The sequence below is a fragment of the Notechis scutatus genome, chromosome 14 (assembly GCF_049901735.1).
Source record: "Notechis scutatus isolate UNSWTSFEM ecotype Mainland chromosome 14, rNotScu1.2, whole genome shotgun sequence".
In the NCBI taxonomy this organism is placed as follows: Eukaryota; Metazoa; Chordata; class Lepidosauria; order Squamata; family Elapidae; genus Notechis; species Notechis scutatus.
Window position 1 is genome coordinate 3,776,612 of NC_142022.1, and position 26,166 is coordinate 3,802,777.

The following is a 26,166-nucleotide window of genomic DNA, read 5'->3' on the forward strand; positions in this document are numbered from 1 at the left end:
AGAGAAGAGCATCAAAGAAGGTTGAAGGTCTGGAGGCTACGTTGTCGTATGAAGAACGGTTGTTGTGGCCTCTTGGCCACCGGCACCTCCAGCAGCCAAATCGGGAGAAGGAGGCGGCTTGGGAGTCGGGATCAGCATCAAAGCAATTTGAGAGCTCTGAGGGGGAAGAGGGAATGCAGCTGGCAGAGAGAGGGAGGGAGGGAGGGAGAGGGAGAGACAGACAGACAGACATGATAGGGAGGACATGATAGCAATCTTCCACTACTTGAGGGGCTGTGTTGTGGTTCACCGGCAGCAGGTGCAGACAGCTGAGGTGTCGGAGAGCGAGGACTCAGAGGAGGGGCCTGCGTGTGATGCAGGGATGGGGCCAGGACCATCAGGGAGTGGAGAGTGTGGAGGCTGGCAGCAGTGAGGAAGAGGATCCCGAGGAGCCTGTGCCCAGTGCGCGTACGTGCAGGGATGCTCAAAGAGCAGCTGCAGCAGCACGGGCAACTCGGGAGTAAGGCTGCGAGGTAATGGCCCCTCCCCTTAAGAGATAAAAGCCAGCTGAGAAACCGGAGTTCTTTGCAGGAAGCAAAGAAGTTTTTGCACTCAAGCCTGGTGGACTTTCGGAATATCTTGGTTTGTGTTTGAAATATTGCTTAGTAACTTTACCTGGTGTTCTTGGCAGGAATGGAATTCATAAAGAATCATTAAAAGGTTTTGCTGTTACCTCCGTTTCGTGTTGGTTTCCTTGGAACCAGGTTTGGGTCAGAACAGGCTGTCAGAAGAGAAGGGCCTTGACTTCATCTCCAGAGCACCAGAAGGCAGGACGAGAAGCACGGGGCGGAAGCTAGTCAGAGGCAGATCCAACCTGGGACTATGGAGAAATTTCCTGACAGTGTCAGCTGCCACTTTAGGCCTGCTTGGGGAAGGAGGCGGAAGGAACAGAAAGTGCTCCAAAGTCACACAGAAAGAGGAGGTCACAGACCAACCTGGACTCAGATTGGCCCTGATAGAAACATCTTGCAAGAGCTTGATTGATTGGTGGGCAGCGGGAGGCAGACAAGCGGGGGTGGGGGGGAAACTGGAACTTAGTGATTTTGTGGCGTGTGAATCTCAGTTCTGGCTTTGCTTTACTGTAATTCACTTGACCTTTATGAAAGTATTCCCTTTTTTATACAAATGTCCTTAATGTTCTTACTTAGAAGCTCCAGCTGAGACGGGTATGATAGGAGCCCTTGTTTCTGGGAAGTTGTGGCTGCTCCATCACGGATAGTTTTAAGGAAAGACTGGACAACCATTTGTCCAAAATTAAGTATAGGCCGAGTCAGGGAGATGGACTAGAGCAGGGGTCCCCAACCGCCGGTCCGCGGACCGGTGCCGGGCCAGCGGAACAAGCCTTACCGGGCCGCTGGTTGCTGGGCGCCGCCATCTTTTTTGTAAAAGCGCCTCTGGTGAGCTTTTCGGGTAGAAAGCTCACCGGAGCGCTGTTTCGTCATAAAAAGATGGCGCCGCCAGCGCTTCGTGAGCTTTTCGGGTAGAAAGCCATTTCTACCCGAAAAAGCTCACCAGAAGCGCTGGCGCCGCCATCTTTATGGCGAAACAGCGCTTCCCGTGACGCCACCGGAAGCGCCTTTTCGTCATAAAAGATGGCGGCGCCCAGTTGACTTGCTACCGGGTCGGGCGCCCAGCTGATGTCGGAACCGGGCCGCGGCGTCGAAAGGTTGGGGATCCCTGGACTAGAGGACCTCTGAGGTCTCTTCTGTTATTCTGTGACTCTGTTATTCTGGGTCCTAAAAAAAAATCAATCTATTTCGATAAAAATGATTCCAGCTCCAAAGTCTTATTTTTCCAGTCTCTTTTCCTAATCAGGAGCAGAAATCTAGACAATTGGAAGGCAGGGAAGGAGGTCAAAGGAAGTTTTCCCCAGGCGACGAATGTGAAACAGGGAGAATGTCTATGGAAGAAAAATCCAGCCGTCTTGATGGGGCAAAGTTTGGAGAAACAGCGATGAACTGCTGACGCTTTCCCCCCATTTGCCAGGCCCTGCCGGTGTCTTTTCTCTCATGCTGCCCTGAAGCCAGGAGACCATCCTCCTCTGGAGTCCAGAGACCACGTGGAAAACGGGGGTTTAGGAATTCAGTAGAGATATGGGACAATCCGGTAGGGGACACGCCGGCAATATTCATGCCACGCCAGCCCATACTTCCTCAGGCATTGGTGCTCGTCCCGGGCATCCCGATGAGCGAGCAGCAGAGTGAAATAGATGATATAAAAATAAGGCAAGATGTGAGTGAAGCCTGCAATGAAAACAAATGAAAGGCCAGCTTAGATTCCTGCCTCAGTGAGGTTGGACTAGAAGACCTCCAAGGTCCCTTCCAATTCTATTATTCGATTATGCTTCTATTCCTTTTCCATTTCTATTTCTATTCAATTTCTATTCCTATTTTTATTCCATTCCATATTGTATATTCTATTCTATTCCTTTCAATATTTATTCTATTCTATTCTCTATATTTTCTATTCTATTCTCTATATTGTCTATTCTATTCTATCTTCTTTTCTATTCTTTCCAATATTCTATTCTATTCTATTCTATTCTATTCTATTCTATTCTATTCTATTCTATTCTATTCTATTATTCCTTCCAATATTTATTCTATTCTATTCTATTCTATTCTATTCTATTCTATTCTATTCTATTCTATTCTATTCTATTCTATTCCATTCCATTCCATTCCATTCCATTCCGTTCCATCCTATTTTCTATTCCATTCCATTCCATCCCATCCTGTTTTCTATTCTATTCTATTCTATTCTATTCTATTCTATTCTATTCTATTCTATTCTATTCTATTTCTATTTCTATTTCTATTTCTATTTCTATTTCTATTTCTATATTCCAATATTCGATTCTATTCCCATTCCAGATTGCTGCAGAGAAACTAAACTGGAGCCCCTCCTAGATGCCTGCCCCTTACCGCAGGGCAAGGACCATGCAAAAGCCATGATCAGGTCCCCTAAATAGTTGGGGTGTCGCACAAAACCCCACCAGCCAGAGACCAGGAGTCGCCGACCGGTTGCCGTAGGGATTGTCCGGAGCCCTGAGGGGGGAAAAAAGAGAGTGATAGAAAGTCTTTGAGCAGGAGGATGGACTAGGCTCTGATCCAACCCGCTGCACAAGCAGACCCTATACCAAAGGGGGTCAAACTCAATTTCACTCAGGGCCACATCAGGGTTGTGTTTGACCTTGGGGGGGGCAGGCGCATGGCCAGGGTGGATGTGGCCAACTCGGCGTCACTCGGCCCGCCTGGGCCTCCTGCAGCCCTCTGCCAATGAGAATGGAGCTTGGGGAGGTTGCTTTTCTCCTTGATCAGTGTCCACCCATTGCTTCTTGTCCTGCCTTCGAGTGTTTTGTGTCAACTCGTAAATTCCTATGCCTATTTTCGAGTTGCCATAAGTGGGGGACAGCGGGGGGGGACGGGGGACCAGAAGTACATTCCACACATAGCTTACAATGATTGTAGCTAGGCTACCGGATCTTCTGCCTCCGAAAATCCTTCATTGGAGAATCTGATTGATGACACACCCGGCGGCGGTGTGTGTGTGTGTGGGGGGGAACAGGGTCACAAGTGACCGTAAATCACCTGTGTCAAGAGTTGGCTTTAACTGGGATAATGCCGACATGTTGCTCCTAATAAACCCTTTGGATTCTTTTGAAGCTTGGCTCGAGGTTCCTGATTTAATTAGGGCAATTGCCGGAACCCTGACACTTTGGAGAATAGCTTGACCCCCTCTTCTTTGTGGCACATATTGGAGCCCTGCTATCGTGTCACCCCGCCAGTCCAGTGGTGGCTAACTTTTTTGGGCTCCCGTGCCGATAACTGCGCGCAGGCTTGCCTGCTCGTGCTCGCATGCCATCACCCAGAAGGCAATATGCGCACCGCCCCCATGCCTCCCACGCATGCATTGCGACCTACATGACTCGCACTTCTGCACATGCGACTCGTGCGACCTGTGTTGCACGCTTCTGCGCATGTGACCCTTGTGCGATGCGTGCTTTTGCAGAGGCGCAAGTGTGTCCTGCGCACTGCTGCACCCCCACACATGTGTGCCAGGTACCCAACAATCGGGTGGTGGGTGCACATGCGCAGTAGATCTTTTCTGGGCGAGTGCTTGCGTGCCAGCAGTAATGGCTCTGCGTGCCACTTCTGGCATGCGTGCCATAGGTTCACCACCATGGCCCTAGTCCATCTCTTCATTACACCAGACATACCCAGTTTCTCTCACTGTTCTTCCTATATATTTAGCCTTCAGCCCCACAATCATCTTCGCTGTTCTTCTCTGCACTTTCCAGAATCTCAGCATATTATAGATTCGTCTGCTGACTGCAGGTCCTTGCCTCATTTAACTGAAATGTTCTGGGGTTGCACCACTCAATGGAACCTTACCCAAAAGTTGAATTCTTACCAGCTGCTAAGGTCCTCCTGCTGCAAACATTTCATCTTACTCTTGAGCAGGGGGCTGGACTAGAAGACCTCCAAGGTCCCTTCCAGCCCATTCTACTCTAAATATAATTGCCTAGGTCAGTGATGGTGAACCTTTTTGTTGTGAAATGCGCCCTGCTCACCTGCGCATGTGCACGCAACATCCCCGCCCCCTTACCTGCACTATGCATGCGCACACCTCCCAGCTGATTTTCGACCCATTTGAGGCCATTTTCGCCCTCCCAGAGGCTCGAGGGAAGCCTCTGCAGCCTTTGGAGGCCGAAAAACAGGCCCGTTTCAACACTCCCAGTATTTCCGGAAGGCCCATTTTTTCGGCCTCCTGAGCCTGCAGAGGCTTCCCTCGAGGCTCCGGGAAGGCGAAGACAGCCTCAGGCTGAAAATCCGCTGGGAGGCGCATGCACAGCGCAGGTATGTTTGGCTGGGGCTCGCGTGCCCACACAAATGGCTCTCTGTACCACCTGTGGCATGTGTGCTACAGGTTCGCCATCATGGGTCTAGGTTAAAAGGAAGCAGGCCCACCACGTTGTTTAAATGCACCTGCCGCGTTTTGGACTTGGTCAAGTCTCTCTTGTAAACCCACCCCCCCAAACTGAAATGTGTACAGCTACAAACCAGCCACTCTGGGATCAGCAGGATTCCGTCGGAAGGTGTTTTTCTGGGAATTGGCACCACGGAATATGGAATACCCCAGGGCTGCAAAATGGAAAAAAAAAAACGACATTGAGATGATTACAGCGTATTGAATCATAGCGTCATACAGTTGGAAAGGACCTTCGAGGGAATCCAGCCCAACTGTTTCTCTTGGCACAGGGGCCACCAGATCAATGCTTCCCAAAATTGGCAATTGCCAGCTGCATGGACATCAACTCCCAGAATTCTGACCAACAGCCATGTTGACTGGAATTCTGGGATTTGAAGTTCACATGCACAGAAATCATTAAGGTTGGGAAAACCCTGAATTGGATGGATGACCAGCCTCTATTGGAAGACAACAAAAAGAAAATAGGAATGGAATGGAATAGAAGAGAATGCTCTGTTATTCTGTAAAATAAAGAAGAATTAGAATTAGAATAGAATAGAACAGGGATCCCCAACCTTTTCGCGCCGCGGCCCGGTTCGGCGTCAGCTGGCGCCATGCGCCGGTTCGGCGTCACCTGGGCGCCGCCATCTTTTGACGAAAATCACTTCCGGTGGCGTCACTGGAAGTGATTTTCGTCAAACTGGCGGCGCCAGCGCTTCCCGGTGAGCTTTTTGGGTAGAAATGGCTTTCTACCGGAAAAGCTCACCGCGCTGGCGCCGCCATCTTTTTTGACGAAAAATTGCTTTTTACCAAAAAGATGGCGCCCAGCAACCAGCGCCCGGTAAGGCTTGTTCCGCGGCCCGGTACCGGTCAGCGGACCGGCGGTTGGGGACCCCTGGAATAGAATACTCTGGTCTGTAAAATAATAGAATATAATAGGGAATAGATTAGACTAGAATGCTCTGTTATTCTGTTATTCTGTAAAATAAATAATAGAATAGAATATGAAATAGAATAGAATAGAATTGGAATAGAATAGAATAGAATAGAATAGAATAGAATAGAATAGAATGGAATTGAATTGGAATAGAATAGGAATAGAATAGAATAGAATAGAAATGGAATAGAAATGGAATAGAATGAGTTAGAAGGGACTTTAGAGATCTAGTCCAGTCCTTCCCACCTCACTCAAGCAAGAGATAACGAAAGCATTATGTGCATGCTCAGAGGGCCTGTTTGTAGCCTCACTCACCATTTAGCAGGACAATGCCCCCCGCCAGAGGCAGGCTAAGCTTCTGGGGGTGAGTTACGAGGAAGCAGGACTGGAGGCTGTACAGGAACGGCACCCAAGCCAGGTCCCCGTAAGCGAGCATGAACCCGAAGCCATCCTGGACGATATCCATTGTGGTGAGAACGGCCTCCTGCAAAATGTTCCTAAATGTCAGCCACCAATTTCTTGACGCCAGTCTTTCTCGACCTTGGCCCCTTTAAGACGGGTGGACTTCAACTCCCAGAATTCCCCAGCCCATCTGGCTGGGGAATTCTGGGAGTTGAAGTCCACCCGTCTTAAAGGGGCCAAGGTCGAGAAAGACTGCTCTAGCTTCATCCAGCTATGCAAACAGCCATGGATCACTCAAAGCACTGAGTCAAGCCAGATTGCGCAACCAGCCTTGCACCTCTAAAATTATTTGCTCGCCAAATAATTTGGGAGGCTCCAAGATGGGGAAATATTTTGTTTTTCTCCCAAGTTCCAAGGAGAACTTGTTAAAAATTTTTGGACCCCCCACCCTTCCCGTGGCCTGGCCTGCTGGCCACGCTTTCACCTACCTCATGCCAGAGGGCGTCTACCACGTAGAGAAATTGGAAGGCATTAACCAGGATCATGGCCAGAGAGGGGCTGCCTCTCAGCTCTGTCTCTTTAACCAACATTGCCATGTTGATCAGGGCCTGGGGGGGGGAGGGGAGGAGGAGACAGACAGTCCAGTGATGAGAACAGGTTTATCTTCAATTTCCCTATTTGTTTCTCCCTGTTTTCCCCACAACAATGGATTTTAAAAACATATGGATAAAATTAGGAAGCTGGAGGCTAAAATATATGAAGAACAGTTGCAGGAATTGGGTTTGGCTAGTCCAGAGAAAAGAAGGTGCAGGGGAGACATGATAGCAGTCTTCCAGTATTTGAGGGGCAGCCCCCCAAGGAAGAAGAGGGGGTCAAGCTATTCTCCAAAGCACCAGAAGGCAGGGCAAGAAGCAATGGGTGGAAAGTAATCAAGGAGAGATGCAACCTGGAACTAAAGGGGAATTTCTTGACAGTGAGAACAATTAACCAGGAGAAAGGCTTGCTTTCAGAAGTTGTCCATCCCTGAAGGTTTTTAAGAAGAGACTGGACAACCATTTCTCTGAAATAGCATAGCGTCTCCTGTTTGAGCAGAGGGTTGGACTAGAAGACCTCCAAGATCCCTTCGAACTCTGTTATTCTATATTCTAAATCTCTGCAGTCTTGGAGAAAGGGACACCATTTAATCCTTGCTTCCCAAGGATCAGGTGAAATTGTCTGGATCACATTCCTGCCCAACGCATTAATCTTCCTTTCCTTTCCTTTCCTTTCCTTTCCTTTCCTTTCCTTTCCTTTCCTTCTTTCCTTTCCTTTCCTTTCCTTTCCTTTCCTTCCCTTCCCTTCCCTTCCCTTCCCTTCCCTTCCACCTTCCCTTCCCTTCCTCCTTTCCTTCCTTTTCCTTCCCTTCCTCCTTCCCTTCCTCCTTTCCTTTCCTTTCTCCTTCCCTTCCCTTTCTTTTAATCTTTCTGGGTTGGGCAAACAGATTTTTGAGGACACATCATAGGATATGAAGACAGCGTCTAGCTGATGAAGCTCATCAAAACTTGCAAATTCCAGTAAGAACACAGAATATAGAATGACAGGGTCCTTGGAGGTCTTCTAGTCCAACCCCTGGACAAATGGCTGTCCAGTTTCTTCTTGAGCAGCCACAAGTTCTAGAGGCAAGTTCCGTCCTACTGATTGATTGCTCCATCTATCAGAAGAGGAGCCCCCCCCCCTCCCAGCCCTTCCCAATATAGGCCTCTGATTGGGGTCAGGGGGTCCCTGCTAGCTTCTCCTCACCGCCATCGCAAAGGAGGCTTACCCAGCCGAGGAGACCTGGGCGCAACTCGCAGAAGAATTTGAGATCGAAGAGCCCAAGGCGCGGGTTCAACTCGTGGCCCATGAAGAAGTCATAAACGGGGTTTCCTGCAGGAGGGGAGGGGGGAGAAACACCCCAAAACTTTTCCCGAAACCTTCAAAAGTGCCCGGCTGAGCACGGCAGGGGTAGCATTCAGCCGGTTCGGACCAGTTCTGCAGAACCGGTAGCGGAAATTTTGAGTCGTTGGGAGAACCAGCATAAATCCCACCTCCGACTGGCCCCGCCAACCCCATCTATTCCCTGCCTCCCCTTGAGTCCCAGCTGATCGGCTGGGTCTCCTTTGGTTGCCCTGCACAGGAGAACGGAGCTGGAAAGCAGGTCAGTGGGTGGGGAGGGAAGTTTTTTTTTGCAGTATATCCTTCCCCTGCCACGCCCACCAAGCCACGCCTGCCAAGCCACGCCCACAGAACTGGTAGTAAAAAACTTTGAATCCCACCACTGGAGCACGGCCTTCATTCCTCTCCTACTTCCCAGGAAAACTGCCCAATACCGGTCCAGTGGGTCCTCAGGTTATGAGCACAGCTGAGCCCAAAATTTATGTTGCTAAGTGAAACATTTGTTAAACCAGTTTGCCCAAGAATAGAATAGAAAAGAATATAATATAATGGAGAAGAGAAGAGAGAATGGAATGGAATGGAAGGGAAGGAAGGGAAGGGAAGGGAAGGGAAGAAGAAGAGAAGAGAAGAGAAGAAGAGAAGAGAAGAGAAGAGAGAGAAGAGAAGAGAAAGAGAGAAGAATGGAATGGAATGGAATGGAATGGAAAGGAAGGGCAGGGACGGAACGGGACGGGACGGGATGGGATAGAATATGGAATGGAATGGAAGAGAACAGAACAGAACAGAACAGAAGAGAATAATAAAGAGAAGAGAAGAATGGAAAGAATAGAAGTAGAGGTAGAATAGAAATTAGAATAGAATAGAATAGAATAGAATAGAATAGAATAGAATAGAATAGAATAGAAGAGAGAATGGAATGGAATGGAATGGAATAGAAGAGAAGAGAATAGAATAGAATAGAATAGAAGAGAGAATGGAATGGAATAGAATAGAATTAGAATAGAATAGAAAATAGAATAGAATAGAATAGAATAGAATAGAATTAAATGTAGGATAGGATAGGATAGGAGCTTGGAGGTCTTCTAATCCAACTCCCTTCTCAGACAAGAAACCTTATACTATTTCAAACTAGTAGCTGTCCAATCTCTTCTTAAGAACTTCCAGTGTTGGAGCAACCACAACTTCTGGTGGCAAGCAGTTCCACTGGTTAATTGTCCTCACTGTCAGAAAGTTCCAGGTTGCTTCTCTCCTTGATTAGTTTCCATCCATTGTTTCTTGTCTTGCCTTCTAGTGCTTGACTCCCTCTTCAGTTGTGGGTGCTCCAACTCTGGAGGCCTTTCAGAAGAGATTGGAGAGCCACTTGTCTGGAATGGGATATATACGGTATCCTGCTTGAGCAGGGGGTTGGACCTCAGGGACCACCAAACTCATCATTTTAAATCCCGCAGACCAGAGACCCTGGGAAAATCCCCCAAAAAGTCTGCAGGAAAATCCCCCACCCCGTTTTCCTACTGATCATTCTTTGGGATCGCAGGATACCATCTCCAGCTTCGTTCTCGGGGAGAGAGAGAGACTTTTGGCTTCATGCAAGGAAAGCAGCAGAAGCAGCAGAAGTCTTTCTTTCTCTCCCCCAAACTCCACCAGAAACAAGTCTTTGCCAGCGCAGCCTCTTGGAGCAGGAGGCCCTGCAGGGTCCCAAAGACTCATTTCTGGCAGAGTTTGGAGGAGAGAAAGAAAGACTTTTGCTGCTTTCCTTGCCTGCAGCCAAAAGCAGAAGAAAGAAAGAAAGAAAAGCGGAAAGAAGCAGCCCGGTGGCCAGGCCAGGCGCATGGGGCAAGTCCCCCCTCCTCCCCCCTCCCCCCCCCCACTACCTTGTGTGGTTCACAATGCAAGCGATGCAAGCCTTGTGTTCCTGCAGGCCATGTGGGTGGCGCAGCCTTGTGTTCCCACACAGCCAGGATTAATTGCTTTGGGGGTGACATTTCTCTGCGGACCACCAAAATTTTCCCACAGACCACCAGTGGCCCCCAGCCCACCGGTTGGCAACTACCGGACTAGAAGACCTCCAAGGCTCCTTCCCACTCCATTATTCTATTATCTTAAAGTCGCCAAGAGGGAGAAACCCTGGGCTAATCTCTTTGAAGACTGCAATGGGAATTGACATTCCCTCCTCTGGGCTTTTCCTCATTCCACAGCCCCCACTGAGTTTTCCAGATTTGGGGGGCCCTTACCTGAATTCCCACTAGGAGCCAAGGCTGTTTCTGGGGCCAGCAGAGCCTTGAAATAGAGAAGGAGGCTGAGACCAAAAGCCAGGACCGTTGCTGCAAAGGCCAGCTGCAGGATGTGATCGTAGATGTAGCTCAGGCGCAACCCGCCAGCCAGTCCAGCAGCCAACATCAGCACTGTAACCAACATGGCGTAGAAACCTACCCAAAATGAAAAAGCAAGAAGGGGGATTTGTATCCCAAATGAGATCCACGGCTCAGGAGTTCTCTCTGGGAACTCTAAAAACTGAACTAGGCAAAGAATTGACGGAATCATCATCTTCTTTGAACAAGTTCATAATCTTTTGTGGGGTGGAGTTGGGACAACTGAATGGAGCTGGGTGTTTGTTTACTGGTTATATGGCTATAACTGTGTTGCTTGTATCTTTACAATTCTTATTGTTTTATTTGTTCCGTAGTATGATTTGATAGCTTATTACGGTAGTAACCTATGACTATCACTAAGTGTTGTATCTTAAATTCTTGATAAATGTATTTTTATTTTTTCTTTGTCTACACTGAGAGCACATGCACCAAAGACAAATTCCTTGTGTGCCCAATCACACTTGGCCAATTAAGAATTCTATTCTGTTCTATTCTATTCTATTCTATTCTATTCTATTCTATTCTATTCTATTCTATTCTGTTCTGTTCTGTTCTGTTCTATTCTATTCTATTCTATTCTATTTATTCTATTCCTTCCAATATTTATTCTGCTCTGCTCTGCTCTATTCTACTCTACTCTACTCTACTCTATACTCTACTCTATTCTGTTCTCATTTCCATTTATTCTATTCTATTCTATTCTATTCTGTTCTGTTCTGTTCTCATTTCCATTTATTCTATTCTATTCTATTCTGTTCTGTTCTGTTCTCATTTCCATTTATTCTATTCTATTCTTTTTACTCTAAGTTCTATTCTATTCTTATTCTATTCTTTTTCACTGTCCCAAAATATCTACCATTAATGCGATATTGCAGCCGGCTCTTGTCCCGAAGAAGGCTTCCTTCCGTGATCTGTGGGGGAATAAAATAAAATAAAATTAGAAAAAAAAACAAACCCAGAATTTCCGTAAGATCTTTGAAGCAGTCCATCTGGTCAGACAAAACAAGGAATTAATACCCACCCAAATGGGCACTTGATGAAAAGATTCGTCTAAACACTTGCAGCAATTTATTTAACAACCGTAGCAGAAGAGGGTTGTAAAACGGGGAACAAATTTAATGACGTTGCTTAGCTACAGAAATCTTGTTTAGTCTTGCTTAGCAACAGAAATTCTGCTCTCCATTGCGGTCGTAAGTTGAGGACCATCTGTCATAATGAAAACTTTCTCTTATATACCACAGGTGGTAATATGAGCCCAATATCTAGTTACATTTCCAGCACTTAGTGGAGATATCCTTAAACATCTCTGCTCATCTTTCAGGCAGAAAATGCCATCTATAAAACATTTTACTTTAGTTTACTTTATTGTCATTGCACCTCGTACAACGAAATTAAATACCATCTTCAGTGTACATGATGACTATGAAAATAAAGCACAAACACCCATCCATCACATTCCATACATTGAATTGAAAACCCCTGATATTGCATTAATATTGCACTAGACAGTGGAATTCAGCAGAGCTCCTGCCCTGGGATAGAAGCTGTTTTTCAGCCTATTTGTCCTTGTTTTTATTATCCTGTACCGTCTGCCAGATAGTAATAGTTCAACATTTTATATAAATTTTATTTGAGCTGTCCAGTCTCTTCTTGAAAACCTCCAGTGATGGAGCACTGACAACGCCTGGAGGCAACTTCAGTTCAGGTGATTAATTGTTCTGTCAGGAAATTTCTCCCAGAAGGAAACCCTTTGCCTTTCTTCCAGGATTACATCCCATACAGCTTTTCCTCCCATTATACAGATGAGGAAAACTGAGGCCGAAGCCAACTGGGCAGGCAGGAGCCTTACCTTCCCCATGGGCAGCCGGTAGAGCAGGGCTTGAAATGCCAGCCAGGCCAGGACCAGAGCGAAGTCTTGGGGACTCCAGAGGGAGCGGAGGGAGGGCAGCGCCCAGGGGGGGCTCAGTGCGCTGGCCTGCTCTGTCCTGCAGACCAGGAGTAGGTAGAAGACGGTGCTGGGCATCACAACCATTAGGAGGGCTACCCCTGTAAGGAGGAGGAGGAGAAAGGAGAAAGGAGGAGGAGGAGGTGGTGATGGCGGAGAAGGAGGAGGAGGAGGAGGAGATGGTGGAGAAGGAGGAAGAAGAAGAGGAGGAAGGAGAAGAAGAACCCCCCTTGTTACACAACTCGGCTCAAATCCCTTTCCCACCCCAAAGGCAATCAACACAACAGTCGCTTTGCAGGGTGAGATGGGCGTCCAATCAATGTAATCCATTTAATAAAAGTAAATTTTATAAATAAATAAGTCACCCAGGTTCACTTTGAAGCGTGAGGTGGCTGGCAGATAAATTTCATAAGTCCTTTTTTATATAAATAAAGAAGCTTCAAAGAGACTTCTCGGATAGTCAGATGGGCGGCACATAAATTTAATAAATCAATGATTAAATAAGGAGCGGTACGGTGGCCTGGAGGTGAAGCTCTTGCCTCACAATCAGGAGGCTCGTGAGTTCGATCCTAGGTGGAGGCAGATATTTCTCTCTCTGGGCACAATGGGAATATATCTGCTGAACAAAACTCTGCTCTGGAGATAGGAAGGGCATCCGGCCAGTAAACGTTCAGCTCTGTTCAGGTGCCCAGACTCCACCCCGCAAGGGATTATATGGGGTTGTTAAAAGGAGATAATCAATGAACAAATAAGCTGCCCAGAGTCACTTTGTATGGGGAAAGGGGCTGCGTATCAATGTAATCAATCAATCAATCAATGAAAAGTTATTGGCCACAGACATGTCTTGGGAGCCCCTGAGGCCAGTCCCTCCCTCTCAGCCCCACAGCCAAGCTGGCCCTGTGGAGATGGGGCTCGATTAGAAGCACCGTCATTTTTCAGCCTTTCCCTCTACAGGTTGTCCTCGACTTACAACAGTTCACTTAGTGACCATTCAAAGTTACAACGGTACTGAAAAAGGGGACAGGATCATTTTTCACACTTATGACCATTGCAGCATCCCCATGGTCACGGATGCTTGACATATGACTCACATTTATGATGGACGCAGCGTCCTGGGGTCACGTTCCAAGCCCTTTTCTGACTTTCTGACAGTAATCAATAGGGAAGCCGATATTCACTTAACAACCGTGGGACTCATTGAACAACGGCAGTGGTTTCCTTAACAAATGTGGCAGTTGTAAAATGTGACAAAATTCACTTCACTGTTGTCTCGTTTAGCAACAGAAATGTTGGGCTCAATTGTGGTCAGAAGTTGAGGATTACCTGTACTCTGGTTCCGTGATGGGATTCAAAAACTTTTTACTACTGGTCCTGTGGGTGTGGCTTGGTGGGCATGGCAGGGGAAGGTTACTGCAAAATCTCCATTCCCTCTCCACCCCACTAACCTGCTTTCCAGCTCCGTTCTCCTGTGCAGGGCAACCAAAGGAGACCCAGCCAATCAGTTCGGACTCAATGGGAGGTGGAGAATAGATGGAGGCGGGGCCAGTCAGAGGCGGGATTGGCCGGTTCTCTGAACTACTCAACATTTCCACTACTGGTTCTCCAGAACCGCTCAGAACCGGCTGAATCCCACCTCTGCTCTGGTTCTTAAAGGAGAGAGTAAGAAGGGATAATAAAACTTGAGAACTGGAGATGTCAAAGCTCTGGGCTCCCCACCCCAATTTTTCCTCCTCCTTACCAAATACACCCCCAAATTCCAATTCTTTTGTCCGGGGAACCTTCAGCCGATCCATTTTCCTTCTGAGCTCAGATCCCGAAGCGTCTTCGGTTGGGATTTTTCCACCTATGGAGAACTCCCGCGTCTCTTTTATGCCTTCATCTCCATTAAATAGCCGGGCACCGTCTCAATCTGCAGGAGGAAAAGAAAAAAAAACCCGTTTGGACAAATGGCAGTTTGTGTTCGACAACGCTGGGCCGCAGAGAGAAAGTTGGGAGACCTTGCATATTCCCGCTTTCCAGCTGGCCAAAGGATCCCCTTCCCATTGAAACCCATCTTGGAACCAAACTAAGCGTGGAGAGTAGATTTTATGTCGGCATCATTTTCTCTGTGTGCAGCTGGGCTTGTTTGTAATTCTAGCTGTGTCGCCTTCTTTTTTTAGAAATTAATCACAAAGGGAGCACGCGAAAGTCTCGCACAGGGCTAACAAAGGACAAGCCAAATGGGTCTCTTCCTCCTTACTCTCGTTGGGAATTTTTCACCTCCATTTGGGATTACAGATTAACAGAGTTGGAAGGGACTTTGCAGGTCATCTAGTCCAATCCCCCCACTGCCCAAGCAGGAGACCCTGCACCATTCCTGACAGATGGGAGTCCAGTCTCTTCTTGAAAGCCTCCAGGGATGAAGCTCCCACAACTTCTGAGGGCAAATTCTGTTCCAGGGGTTGATTGTTCTCACTGTCAGAAAATTCCTCCTTATTTCCAAGTTGAATCTCTCTTTGTTCAGTTTCCATCCATTATTCCTTGTTTGGCCCTCAAGTGTTTTGGAAAATAGCTTGACCCCCTTCCTCCTCTCTGGGGCAGCCCCTCAAATATGGGGCGGCTTCTCTCCTGTCTCCCCTGGTCCTTCTCTTCCCTAGACTAGCCCAGTTCCTGCAACCGTTCCTTGTATGTTTCAGCCTCCAGTCCCTAAATCTTCCTGGTTGCTCTTCTCTGTACTTTTTCTAGAGTCTCCACATCTTGTTCACATCTCTTCTTTGTGGCAAGTCCTGAGATATTGGAAGACTGCTATCATGTCACCCCATCCTTCTTTTCTGGCCCCATCTCTGCCTTGGACGCAGGACCCTCATCCACGTCCTCTCCAGACTGGTCCCCATTCTTCCCCACTGTCCGATTCCACTGCCATCTGCACAGGCTGCCAATGAACCACAACAGAAGGAACCTTTGCAGGGCTGGGGTGGGCTGGGCTTGTGAATTCAGACCTTAACACCACAACAGGAAGAGGGGAACACATTTTCACTCTTTTATAAAGATCAGCCTTAACATAAATCATCTCATGCACGGGTACCTGGGGGGTCCTGTTTTGGTGGGACACCCCTCCCTCCAGGGCGGATGGGATTCTGTACATCAGAACGCATTGGCGCACCAAAGTGCCTGCGGTGCACACAGCAAGGCCCCCTTCTGAAGCTTGCAGCTTGCATGCAAGGGTGCAGGACATGCAAGCGGGAAAGCAGGAGGTATCCCTCACAGGAAGCAGGCATCGTATCCGTGCTGCTGGAAGCCCCACTGCAGGATTTGATTGACAGGATTAGAACCCCTGGATGCCTCCCCCCCCCCACTGAAGACGCCCCGAATGAGCTCCAGGTAAAGCCAAGGGATAAAAACGAGAGTGATTTCTGGCCTGGCAGGAAAAGGACGCTGCATTCCGGGGACCCAAAGGATTCCCTCTTGAATCTTCCAGATTCACACGATTCACTCCTGGGACCTCCCTTTTTCAGAGGAATCCTCCTGCGTTTTCTTCAGCAACCTGCCCCAGTGAGGATGGAGGGCCCCCCCCATGTCTCCCCTTAGGGAGGGCTCACCTATGCGAGAATGCGAGGAGGCGCACCTGTCCACAGAACACCTGGCGAGAGAGCCTGACAGCTGGCCTCCCCGCCCTCTGCCGATGCTTGCCTTAGGCAAGGAGAGCCAATCACCTCCCAAGGAGGGAATGACATCACGGAGCAAAGAGCCAATCCAGGTGGCAGGAGGGCCCCAGATTGCTTTTCAGTTCTTCTGGGGGAGGGAGGGAAGAAAAATATGAAGGGAATTAGGTAGAAGAAAATAGGAATGATAGAGGAATTAGGGGGAAGTAAATGGAAGGAAGGAAGGAAGGAAGGAAGGAAGGAAAGGAAGGAAGGAAGGAAGGAAGGAAGGAAGGAAGGAAGGAAGGAAGGAAGGAAAAGAAAAAGAAAGAAAGAAAGGAAGGAAGGAAGGAAGGAAGGAAGGAAGGAAGGAAAGAAAGAAGCTAGAGAAGGAAGGAAGGAAGGAAGGAAGGAAGGAAGAAAGAAAGAAAGAAAGAAAGAAAGAAAGAAAGAAAGAAAGAAAGAAAGAAAGAAAGAAAAGAAAGAAAGAAAAGGCTGGAAAGAAGGGAGGGAGGGAGGGAAAGAAAGAAGCTAGAGAAGGAAGGATGGAAGGAAGGGAGAAAGAAAGAAAAGAACAAGGAAGGAAGGAAGGAAAAAAAAGAAAGAAAAAGCTGGAAAGAAGGGAGGAAGGATGGAAGGAGAAAGAAAGAAAGAAAGAAAGAAAGAAAGAAAGAAAGAAAGAAAGAAAGAAAGAAAGAAAGAAAGAAAGAAAAGAAAGAAAGAAAAAGAAAAGAAGGAAGGAAGGAAGGAAGGAAGGAAGGAAGGAAGGAAGGAAGGAAGAAAGAAAAGGCTGGAAAGAAGGGAGGAAGGAAGGGAAAGAAAGAAGCTAGAGAAGGAAGGAAGGAAGGAAGGAAGGAAGGAAGGAAGAAAGAAAGAAAGAAAGAAAGAAAGAAAGAAAGAAAGAAAGAAAGAAAGAAAGAAAAAAAGAGAAAAGGCTGGAAAGAAGGGAGGAAGGAAGGGAAAGAAAGAAGCTAGAAAAGGAAGGATGGAAGGAAGGGAGAAAGAAAGAAAGAAAGGAACAAAGAAGGAAGGAAGGAAGGAAAGTCTGGAAAGAAGGGAAGGAGGAAGGGAAAGAAAGAAGCTAGAAAAGGAAGGAATGAAGGAAGAAAGAAAGAAAGAACGAAAGAAAGAAAGGAGGAAGGAGGGAAAGAAAGAAGCTAGAGAAGGAAGGAAGGAAGAAAGAAAGAAAAGAAGAAGGAAGGAAGGAAAAATATGAAGGAATTAGGTAGAAGAAAATAGGAATGAGGGAGAAATTAGGGGGAACAAAATGGAAGGAAGGAAGGAAAGGAAGAAGGAGGGAAGGAATGCTGGGACGAATGGGAGAAAGAAGGAAGCAAGGGAAGGAAGGAAGCTAGAGAAAGAAGGAGGGCAGGCAAAAAGAAGGAAAAAGAAAAGGAAGGAAGGAATGCTGGAAAAGACCAGAAGAAGGAAGGAAGGAAATTAAAAGAAGGCAGGAAGGAAAAGGGAGGGAAGGGAGAAGGAGAGGAGGGGGGAAGAAAGGAAAGTGGGGAGCGAAGGCAGGAAAAATAGAGAAAGAAGTGAAGGAGAGGAACGAGAGAGGAGATAAAACCCCAAAAGTTGCTCCCAAAGCCTACAATTTATCCCTTAGCCTCAGATGTGCCCAAGAAAAGAAAAATGGCCCCCCAATATCAGCAGAGTACAGTTCTCCCCCCCCCCCAAGAAAGACACATATTTATGTAATTTGGTCACTGAAAGCTGCAGGGGGAATTCTGGGAGTTGAAGTCCACACGTTGCCAAGGTTGAGAAATACTGGTAAGTCTCTCTCTCTCTCTCTCTCCTAATTGGTGGGAAAAAATACTCCCGCCTCATGTTAAAGCAATAATTGGCCAGGCCTCTCAACCAATAACAAGGCAGGGGTCCTTATTTCCGGCTCCTACCACCTACTTCCGTTTCCCTACAGGTCTGGCGGGTAAGGATTGCTTGTTTCGTTCATGCTCAATCCATTAATAATCTTAATTATCTTTTTGTCATCCGTGTTTATTATAACTTCGGAAATAGTTTAGCCAACTTAAGGAAGAAGTCCCCATCAACAGGTTATCGGATTATTAAACGCTTTGTTTATTTTTAAGCCATGATTCCATCGGGGGTTTGTTCCATGCGGGGCGCCTGGAATGATTATGCTGGCTTTCTTAAAACCCAGGAATTTATGCTGAAATAAGCCCAAATTCTACATCAAAGCCCTAGATGACAAACAAAACCAACTTTCAATTAAACAATTTTGATTATTTAATAAGTAAATATTATATATCATGTGTTTATCGTATGGCATTTGCTATAATGTATCGGAAAATCTAGACTTCATTCAATTTTTAAAATTAACCTAAAAACCTGGACAGGGATTTTTAAAAATCCGATTTAAAACCCCAGTTTTGGTATTTGTATGTTTTAAATCAGATGAGGCACCTTTTAATTCTGCTTCCTTGTTTGTGATGTGTAGCTTTGTAAAATATAATGGTATTGTGATTTATTTTTTATCTATTGCAGATATTTTTACAAGCAAGACAATTGTGTTCCCCCAAAGACCTCATGTGCAAACTCAGAAATTTCATTAGATTGGAGTTTATAGTCCAATAACCCCATTTTAGGCTTCATAATTAGAATCCAAAACTACCGGATTCTTCAAACCGTAAATGAAATCTTGAGACATAAACCAGCACAGGGCAGTCAAACAGCAATTTTAAAAGCTAAAGAGAATATAAAATGCATAGTTAACAAAACTAAAATAAAGATAAAAATCTATAGGAAGGGATAAGTAAATATATAAACATAAAAATTAATACCTGTCAAATTGAATTGTAATAATATATAGGATAATATGTACAAAAACACAGTTAACAAAACTGAAATAAATATAAAAAGCAAATGTATAGGAAGGAATAGGTAAGCATAAACATAAAACGTACTATATGGCAAACTAATGTACAATTGTAACAGGATAATTATAAAATATACAGTTAACGAAATATATGGCAAACTAAATTGTAATACTGTAATATATAGGATAATATATACTTATGTACCGAGGTTACATATAAAGATTATAAAACATAAGACAGTCTAATATATGTTTAATGTAATAAACCCTTTTTTCAATCATGTTACTGGGGATAATATTAAAGTAGTAAAATGAATACAGTAATGCAGTACAAAATGATAATTGTTTTGCTGGGAAATCTGAGATATATTACAGGGCTGCTCTTAAACCCATTTTCCTTTCTTTTTTTACAGCCTGAAAATGGTTTGTCTCTTTTTGAGACTCTCCTTGTGGGGGTCAGTTGTGTCCCTTTACGGAAAACTAGCATCCTCTGGATCTGCAAACCAAGATTTCTGTATTTCTCATCTATTTGGGTAAGGCTGGGGGTGAGGGGAAATTCTGTGCTTTTAATTTTATGAACTTTATGGAAAGATACATTGTGCTTCTAAGTGCAATGTTTTTCAAGCTTGGTGACTTTAAAATGGGTGGACTTCAACTCCCAGAATTCCCCAGCTACCATGCTTTAAGGCACCGTTGGGCCGCGGCCCACCTGTGGTCCGTGAGAAAATTTTGGTGGGACGCAGAGAAATCTCACCCCCAGAGCAATTTATCCAGACTGCGGGGGGAACACAACGCTACGCCGCCCACATGGCCCATGGGAACCCTCCCTGTCCACTCACTCCTTACCTGGCAAACTTGCCTGCTAAATTGCTATTTTTCCGGCCATCAGCTGTTCTGCTGTGCCAGGAGATTTAGATTAGCTAGGAAGCAGGAAATGGCTGGATTTCTTGCTTTCTAGCTCGTCTTTAGATCTTTGGCTCTGCTTTTAAGCACAACCGAACCTCCCTTAGGACTGAAGTTTCTATTATTCAATGCAGACTCACAGCAAGCAAATTTTATGTGACAGACTGAGCTAGCCGAAGGCAGATAGATAGATCACTGAATGATTCTGTGAGCAACTCAATGTGCCTGCCTGCTTTGCCTGATTTTTTGGTAAAAATGGCTTTTTTTAAGTAAAAAATTATATATTTACATACATGGTGTGTTGTGAGTTAATTTTGTGAGTTTGCTTGCAAGCAAATTTTATATGACTGAGCTAGCCGATGGCAGATAGATCTCTGAATGAATCTGATTCTGTGAGCAACTCAATCTGCCTGCCTGCTTTGCCTGATTTTGGGTAAAAGTTGCTCTTTTTTAATTAAAAAAATTCAATATTTATATAAATATTTATAATATTTACATACAAGCCATCCCCAGCCAGTCACATGACCATTAGGCCACGCCCACAGAACCAGTTAGTGGTCCCTGGGATTTAAAATTATGAGTTTGGTGGTCCCTGAGGTCCAAAAGGTTGGTGACCCCTCCTTTAAGATACATGGACTTCAACCCCCAGAATATGACTTGATTGGGGAATTCTGGGAGTTGAAGTCCATGTATTTTGAAGCGTGCTGGCTGGAGAATTCTAGGAGTTGAAGCCCACCCAACTTAAAAGTCACCCAAGGTGAAAAACACTAAAGAATAAAACCAGGCACCTCGCTTTACATTATATGAAATTCACTTTTATTTTTAATCGTGATATTGCCAGATGCAATAAACGATCTTATAATAGGTGGAAAGGCTTATTAAGATTACTTACTTGGGGAAAAAATAATTCTAAACAATCTGTGACTCCAGGAGTCCTTGTTTGAGAGAATACAAATAGTCCTATACTTGCAAGGGCAATTAAGCCCAGAATTTATTTTGGTAAGCGAGACAGTTATGTGAGTTTTGCCTGATTTTATGACCTTTCTTGCCACAGTTAAGTGAATCTGGCTTCCCCATTGATTTGGCTTGTCAAATGGTCACAAAAGGGGATCACATGACCTTGGGACACTGCAACCGTCATAAATACCAGGCATGATATTTTTCCGATTAAAATCGGGATTCCGATTTTTTTGGGAATCGCCCGGGCGGTGCGAGGTGCGCGCGGCGGGCGGGCAGGCGATTTCTTGGCGCGCGGTGGGGGGTCTCTTTTGGCCGGCCCCGATTTTTTTTTCAGAGGGGAATATCATGCCTGTAAATACATGTCAGTTGGCAAGTGTCCAAATTTTGATCATGTCACGGATTACAATGGTCGTAAGTGCGAGAAACAGTCAAGTCACTTTTTTAAGGGTTGTTGTAACTTTGAACGGTCACTCTACAAAGGATTGTAAGTTAAGGACCACCTGTAGGATAAACAAAATTACAGCCTCAACTTCTTACTTAGTAAATTCTGTAATGAGGGGACACGGTGGCTCAGTGGCTAAGACGCTGAGCTTGTCGATCAGAAAGGTTGGCAGTTCGCCGGTTCGAATCCCTAGCGCCGCAGAATGGAGTGAGCTCCTATTCCTTGTCCCAGTTTCTGCCAACCTAGCAGTTTGAAAGCATATTTTAAAAAATTCAAGTAGGAAAATAGGGACCACTTTGGTGGGAAGGGAACAGCGTTCTGTGCGCCTTCAGTGTTTAGTAATGCCAGCCACATGACCACAGGGATGTCTTCGGACAGCGCTGGCTCTTCGGCTCTGTCACGGAGACGAGCACCTCCCCCTAGAGTCGGAAACAACTAGCACGGATGGGCGAGGGGAACCTTTACCATTAAATTCTGTAATAAATTAACCAAATTAGAAAAACACAAAGCAGAATGTTGCAGTTTTTTTCTCCTGACTTGAGTGGCATATTGTTCTAAAAAAGAATCAGTATCAAGATCCTAAATGAGTGAACGTATTTTCTGATAACCGATCTTTTCTTTAAAGCTTGAGTGCCGCAGGATCTTGAAGGGAGCAGCTGCATCGCAAGATGCCCTGAAGGAATTCTGGAAGTCCCCGACCCTTCGGGAGTTCGGTATAGTTGGTATGAAGAGAATGGGAAAAGGTATCTTGATTTTTTTTAACTTGGTTTCTGGTTTTTTTTTTTAATTTGGAAATATTAATAGGATTTTCAATAGTCTGCTATGATGAACTGCATGTTCTGTCCGTGTTTCACCTGATAAACCATGATTAGAAACATGCCCTGAGCAGAGCCTCTGCACACAGCTGTCTTGACGGGGATGATGTTTAGCTCTTGAACGCATCCCTCTTAAGTGAAACAAATTACAGGTAATCCTCAATTTTCAACAGTTCATTTAGTGGCCGTTCAAAGTTACAACGGCACTGAAAAAAGTGAGACCTGTCAGAGCATTTGTAGCGTGACTGTTATGAGACAACCCAGGAGCAAAACACAGCACACAAGAGATCTAGACATTTAACAGTGCTTTATATACAGGACATATACAGAAATATAGGTGGTAGACAAATAATCTGCAAGCAATCAGTCTTCTTAACTCTACACGGAGAACTCTGCAATGGATACAGGACACAAGGAGAGAGAAATACGCCCTCTAATGGCTGCCTTTATATAGACACCTCTTATTATTATAAATAAACTTTATAATTATAGAACTAAAACATCAAACAAACACATACACAACACACAGAAAAAAAGAAAAAGGAAAAAAAATGATTAAAAACTAACAATTCTATCGACAGTCTATGGTTCCTTGTTTGTTATCAATATTAGTGATATATTTACAAATACATCTTATTGCGAATATATAATTACTACCTCTTACATTTTACGTTGTTTACTAATATATTTTCTATATTTGTTCTATCCAGTCATACCAGCCTTCCCAGCTTCTATAATATTCTGATGTTTCTTTTTCCTTAAGTGCTAAGGTTAACTTATCCATCTCTGCATAGGCTGTTATCTTCTGAATAACCATTTCCTCTGTTGGAATATCTGCTTGTTTCCAACACTGTGCAAAGGTTATTCTAGCTGCAGTAAGAATGTGCAGTATGATATATTTGACTTTTTTAGGAATTTGTCTATTAAATACCCCCAATAAGAAGAACTCTGGTTTTAATTCAATTTGCTCCGCCGTTATTTCCTCTGACCATTTTTTTATTCGCCCATATCTCGTCACCGGAGGTCCTATATAGCAGTGATCCCCAACCTTTCTTATGCCGCGGCCCGGTATCCCCAACTTTTTTATGGCGCGGCCCGGTACGGCATCAGCTGGGCGCCGCCATCTTTTGATGAAAAAGTGCTTCCGGTGAGCTTTCTACCCGGAAAAGCTCACCGGAAGCACTTTTTCATCAAAAAAAGATGGCGGCGCCCAGCAAACCAGCGGCCCGGTAGGACTTGTTCCGCGGACTGGTGGTTGGGGACCCCTGCTATATAGGCACCTCTTAAAAGGGTAAAGACTTCTGTGAATCTATTCTTCATCTTAAAAGGGCAATATCCATGCTATGCTGATTCATCCTTATTGCATCAGCCTTCTATTGCAGCAGCTGGCAGCTATTAAATCTTATACCTCAACAAGACCATTTTTCACACAACCTTTGTAGCATCCCCATGGTAACCTGATCAAAATCCAGATGCTTGTCAACTGATTCATATTTATGACCTTCCCAGCTGGTTTCCAACCAGTGAAGTCTGTGGGGGAAGCGAGATTCGCTTAACAATTGCATGATTCGCTTAACGACTGTGGCAAAAGAGTCATAAAATGGGGCAAAACTCAACAGTTGCTGTAAGCACTGGACTTTTTCCCTTCAACCGAAAAGAATGAACTTCGGGAAATAAGCATTTCAAAAGGAATTCTTTATTGAAAGGGAGTGATCCCAGCACTAGTCAAAGCAGAGTCTAAATGCTCCCAGGCGTGCAGTAATAGATAAGGGGAGTTAGGACCTCTCCCCTTGTTTAGCTGTGTATTTTGTCAAACAAAGAACCAACTTGTTAATTCCCCCCTCCCCTTCTCTGAGAACGTATCTTTTGAAGAGTTCCCAGGGAGTATCTTCCGGAGCTGGAATTTTTATGGTCCCTTCTCTGCTTGCTGTCTCTTCAAGAGGTGGCAAATTTCTGGACATCTGGCTCCAATCCTCCAGTTGTATATCGTGTAGTTTATACAGATTCAATATAAGATTTAATATATTCAGGTTACATCAAAAAGGATTACTTGTACCAACTCCCCCCTCCCCCCTTCTTCTTCCATTGAAGAATGGCAGATACATGGATCTGACAGTTGCCTTGTTTAGTGACAAATTTTGGGCTCAATTGTGGTCATAACTCAAGGACTAATTTTGTACCCATGACCCAACGTTGGTTTTGCAGTATGGAAACAAAATTGAAAATAAAATTGAAAATAAAATTCTCATTTAAAATTGAAAGTGTTTCATTCTGAACTGCCTTTGATAATAAAAGATGAAGAGAAGAATGGTTTCTGTATTACAGATTGTTTTTTTACTGCCAGTAGATCAAAGTATTTGGTTGCTAACTCAAGAATTATTGGGGTTTGTTTTGCTTTTTTACAGGATTGAAGATTTCTGCAAGAATTGGGTGAAAACCATCAATTCCCCCCCCACTTTGAAAAGGTGTGTATGGATGCTTTTTTCCTAGTTAATAGGAGACACAAGACTGTATCTAAAGAAGAGGCTGTTGAAGGTCATTTTCATCGCCTTCTCAGGCTCACAATCTAAGAAGGCACACTGGGGGAGAGGGAGAGAAGAGAGGCGTGATGGGTACCAGCATTTAAGCGGTCAAAGGGTTTTATAAATGCTTGAATGATGACTGTTCCTCTCACTGCTGCAAGCCTCCAACAGTGGGATTTTATGTCATCAAATACTAACATGACTTTTCTTCACTCAAAAGTGTCTTTAGATGGGTTGGCCATCTGTGACACGGTTGAACTTTTGCAGGGTCGCACATTCTAAAGAGCAACAAATGTGACTTTGGAAGCTTTGAAGATCCTGGCTGTTCTCATTTTTTGTGGTCTCCTATTGCATTGTAGTCTCCTGTGATACAGATTTTTCTTTGTTCTAATTCAATAATTTTCTTATGTAACATTTTGTAAAATTCTTGTTGGTTTTCATTGGGTGTATGGATTACTAATAATATATGATTTGAGGGCTATCTATGCTTCCATCATCAAAATTCTTCCGTTGGGATCTGCAAAAATTTCGCTTGTATCTCCTCTTTAATATATATGGCTATTCCTTTCTCTCAGGACTGCCATTCACAGATGACAGCCTCTTGCGTGCCGGGCTCGAAGGTTTCCTCTTTGTCGCGAGGGCGATTGCCCTCCGCTGCTTCGCTCCTAAGAATATCCTCACACTGTCATGATTCTCCGGGATTTGCATTCCCCACAGGATCGTTCCAGCACCAAGGAAAGGGGATGAAGAAACAAGCCCATTCTTCATCTCTTCTATTTGTCCTGACATCACTACCAGAAGTCCAATCCACACCAATCGTCGTCACGCATTGATATGGCCTGGATGGGAGGAGAAATAAGAGAGGAAGTGGAAAGCATAGAAATTTTACCAAATTGTTGGGCCAACCATAACCCACTTAAAATAAGCTGGAGAAAGAAGACAAGATGTAGATGGACTCTAAACACACAAATATTAGAAGAGACCGAATTTGTTCAGAAATTAAGAGAAGAACTAACATATTTTTTCAAGGAGAATAATAGACAACACACTTCGACACAGAATTTATGGGATACCATGAAAGCAGTTACTCGGGGAACATAATATATACAGCAAAAAGAAACCAAGAAAAATCTGCTCAACAAAATAAGTTGCAGGAAAAAGACAAATTCAAATTCAAAACTATAGGCCAATATCATTACTAAATGTCGACTATAAAATATTCACAACCATCATAGCGAATAGACTGAAGAGTCTTCTGAATGAATACATTCACTCAGACCAAAATGGATTTCTGCCAGGCAGACAAATTAGGAACAATTTGAAGACAGTAATAGATATTTTAGAATATTATGATGCCCACCCGGAGAAACAAGTATCACTTGTCTTTCTGGATGCTCAGAAAGCATTTGATAAATTCATGATACAGCAAATTTATAATATGAATTTAGGAACTAAATTTGAGCACATAATAACAATATACTCCAATCAGAA

At 44.8% G+C, this 26,166-nt stretch overlaps 2 protein-coding genes, 1 long non-coding RNA gene and 2 other non-coding genes across 5 annotated transcripts in view; 4 read left to right on the plus strand and 1 right to left on the minus strand.

Annotated features, from left to right (window-relative positions):
- The window catches only part of LOC148129502 (uncharacterized), a 157,534-nt gene that overhangs the window by 116,469 nt on the left and 14,899 nt on the right, over positions 1-26,166 (plus strand). The gene's annotated exons all lie outside the window — the stretch shown is intronic.
- Positions 1,718-16,692, minus strand: TM7SF2 (transmembrane 7 superfamily member 2). The gene is made up of 11 exons (XM_087943477.1): positions 16,156-16,692; positions 14,316-14,486; positions 12,482-12,678; positions 11,489-11,543; positions 10,495-10,689; positions 8,151-8,254; positions 6,838-6,957; positions 6,263-6,431; positions 5,103-5,183; positions 2,964-3,086; positions 1,718-2,282 (listed from the first exon to the last, which is right to left on the minus strand). Exons 2-11 carry the CDS (start codon positions 14,368-14,370, stop codon positions 2,122-2,124), a joined length of 1,260 nt encoding a protein of 419 aa, XP_087799603.1. The 5' UTR covers positions 14,371-14,486; positions 16,156-16,692; the 3' UTR covers positions 1,718-2,121.
- On the plus strand, positions 15,790-25,796 carry LOC113423844 (uncharacterized). The gene is made up of 7 exons (XM_087943700.1): positions 15,790-15,810; positions 16,035-16,108; positions 18,073-18,127; positions 19,447-19,566; positions 21,964-22,081; positions 24,559-24,618; positions 25,251-25,796. The coding sequence occupies exons 1-6, from the start codon at positions 15,790-15,792 to the stop codon at positions 24,585-24,587; spliced, it is 417 nt and encodes a 138-aa protein (XP_087799826.1). The 3' UTR covers positions 24,588-24,618; positions 25,251-25,796.
- On the plus strand, positions 22,153-22,230 carry LOC113423862 (small nucleolar RNA SNORD126). The gene has a single exon (XR_003372439.1). It is a non-coding gene; the product is annotated as a small nucleolar RNA SNORD126 (small nucleolar RNA).
- Positions 24,809-24,954, plus strand: LOC113423861 (small nucleolar RNA SNORA79). Its single transcript, XR_003372438.2, has one exon. It is a non-coding gene; the product is annotated as a small nucleolar RNA SNORA79 (small nucleolar RNA).

Bases quoted from the DNA above. Each gene is read 5' to 3' on its own strand.
- TM7SF2 (XM_087943477.1), bottom strand. From the start codon at position 14,370: ATGGATCGGCTGAAGGTTCCCCGGACAAAAGAATTGGAATTTGGGGGT. The intron at 11,544-12,481 runs GTAAGGCTCCTG...ATTCCCCCACAG, and splicing joins ACCGGCTGCCCATGGGGAAG to ATCACGGAAGGAAGCCTTCT. The intron at 6,958-8,150 runs GTAAGCCTCCTT...TCCCCCCCCCAG, and splicing joins GCCCAGGTCTCCTCGGCTGG to GCCCTGATCAACATGGCAAT.
- LOC113423844 (XM_087943700.1), top strand. From the start codon at position 15,790: ATGCAAGCGGGAAAGCAGGAG. The intron at 16,109-18,072 runs GTGAGGATGGAG...ATAACAAGGCAG, and splicing joins TTCTTCAGCAACCTGCCCCA to GGGTCCTTATTTCCGGCTCC. The intron at 18,128-19,446 runs GTAAGGATTGCT...CTTTTTTTACAG, and splicing joins TTTCCCTACAGGTCTGGCGG to CCTGAAAATGGTTTGTCTCT.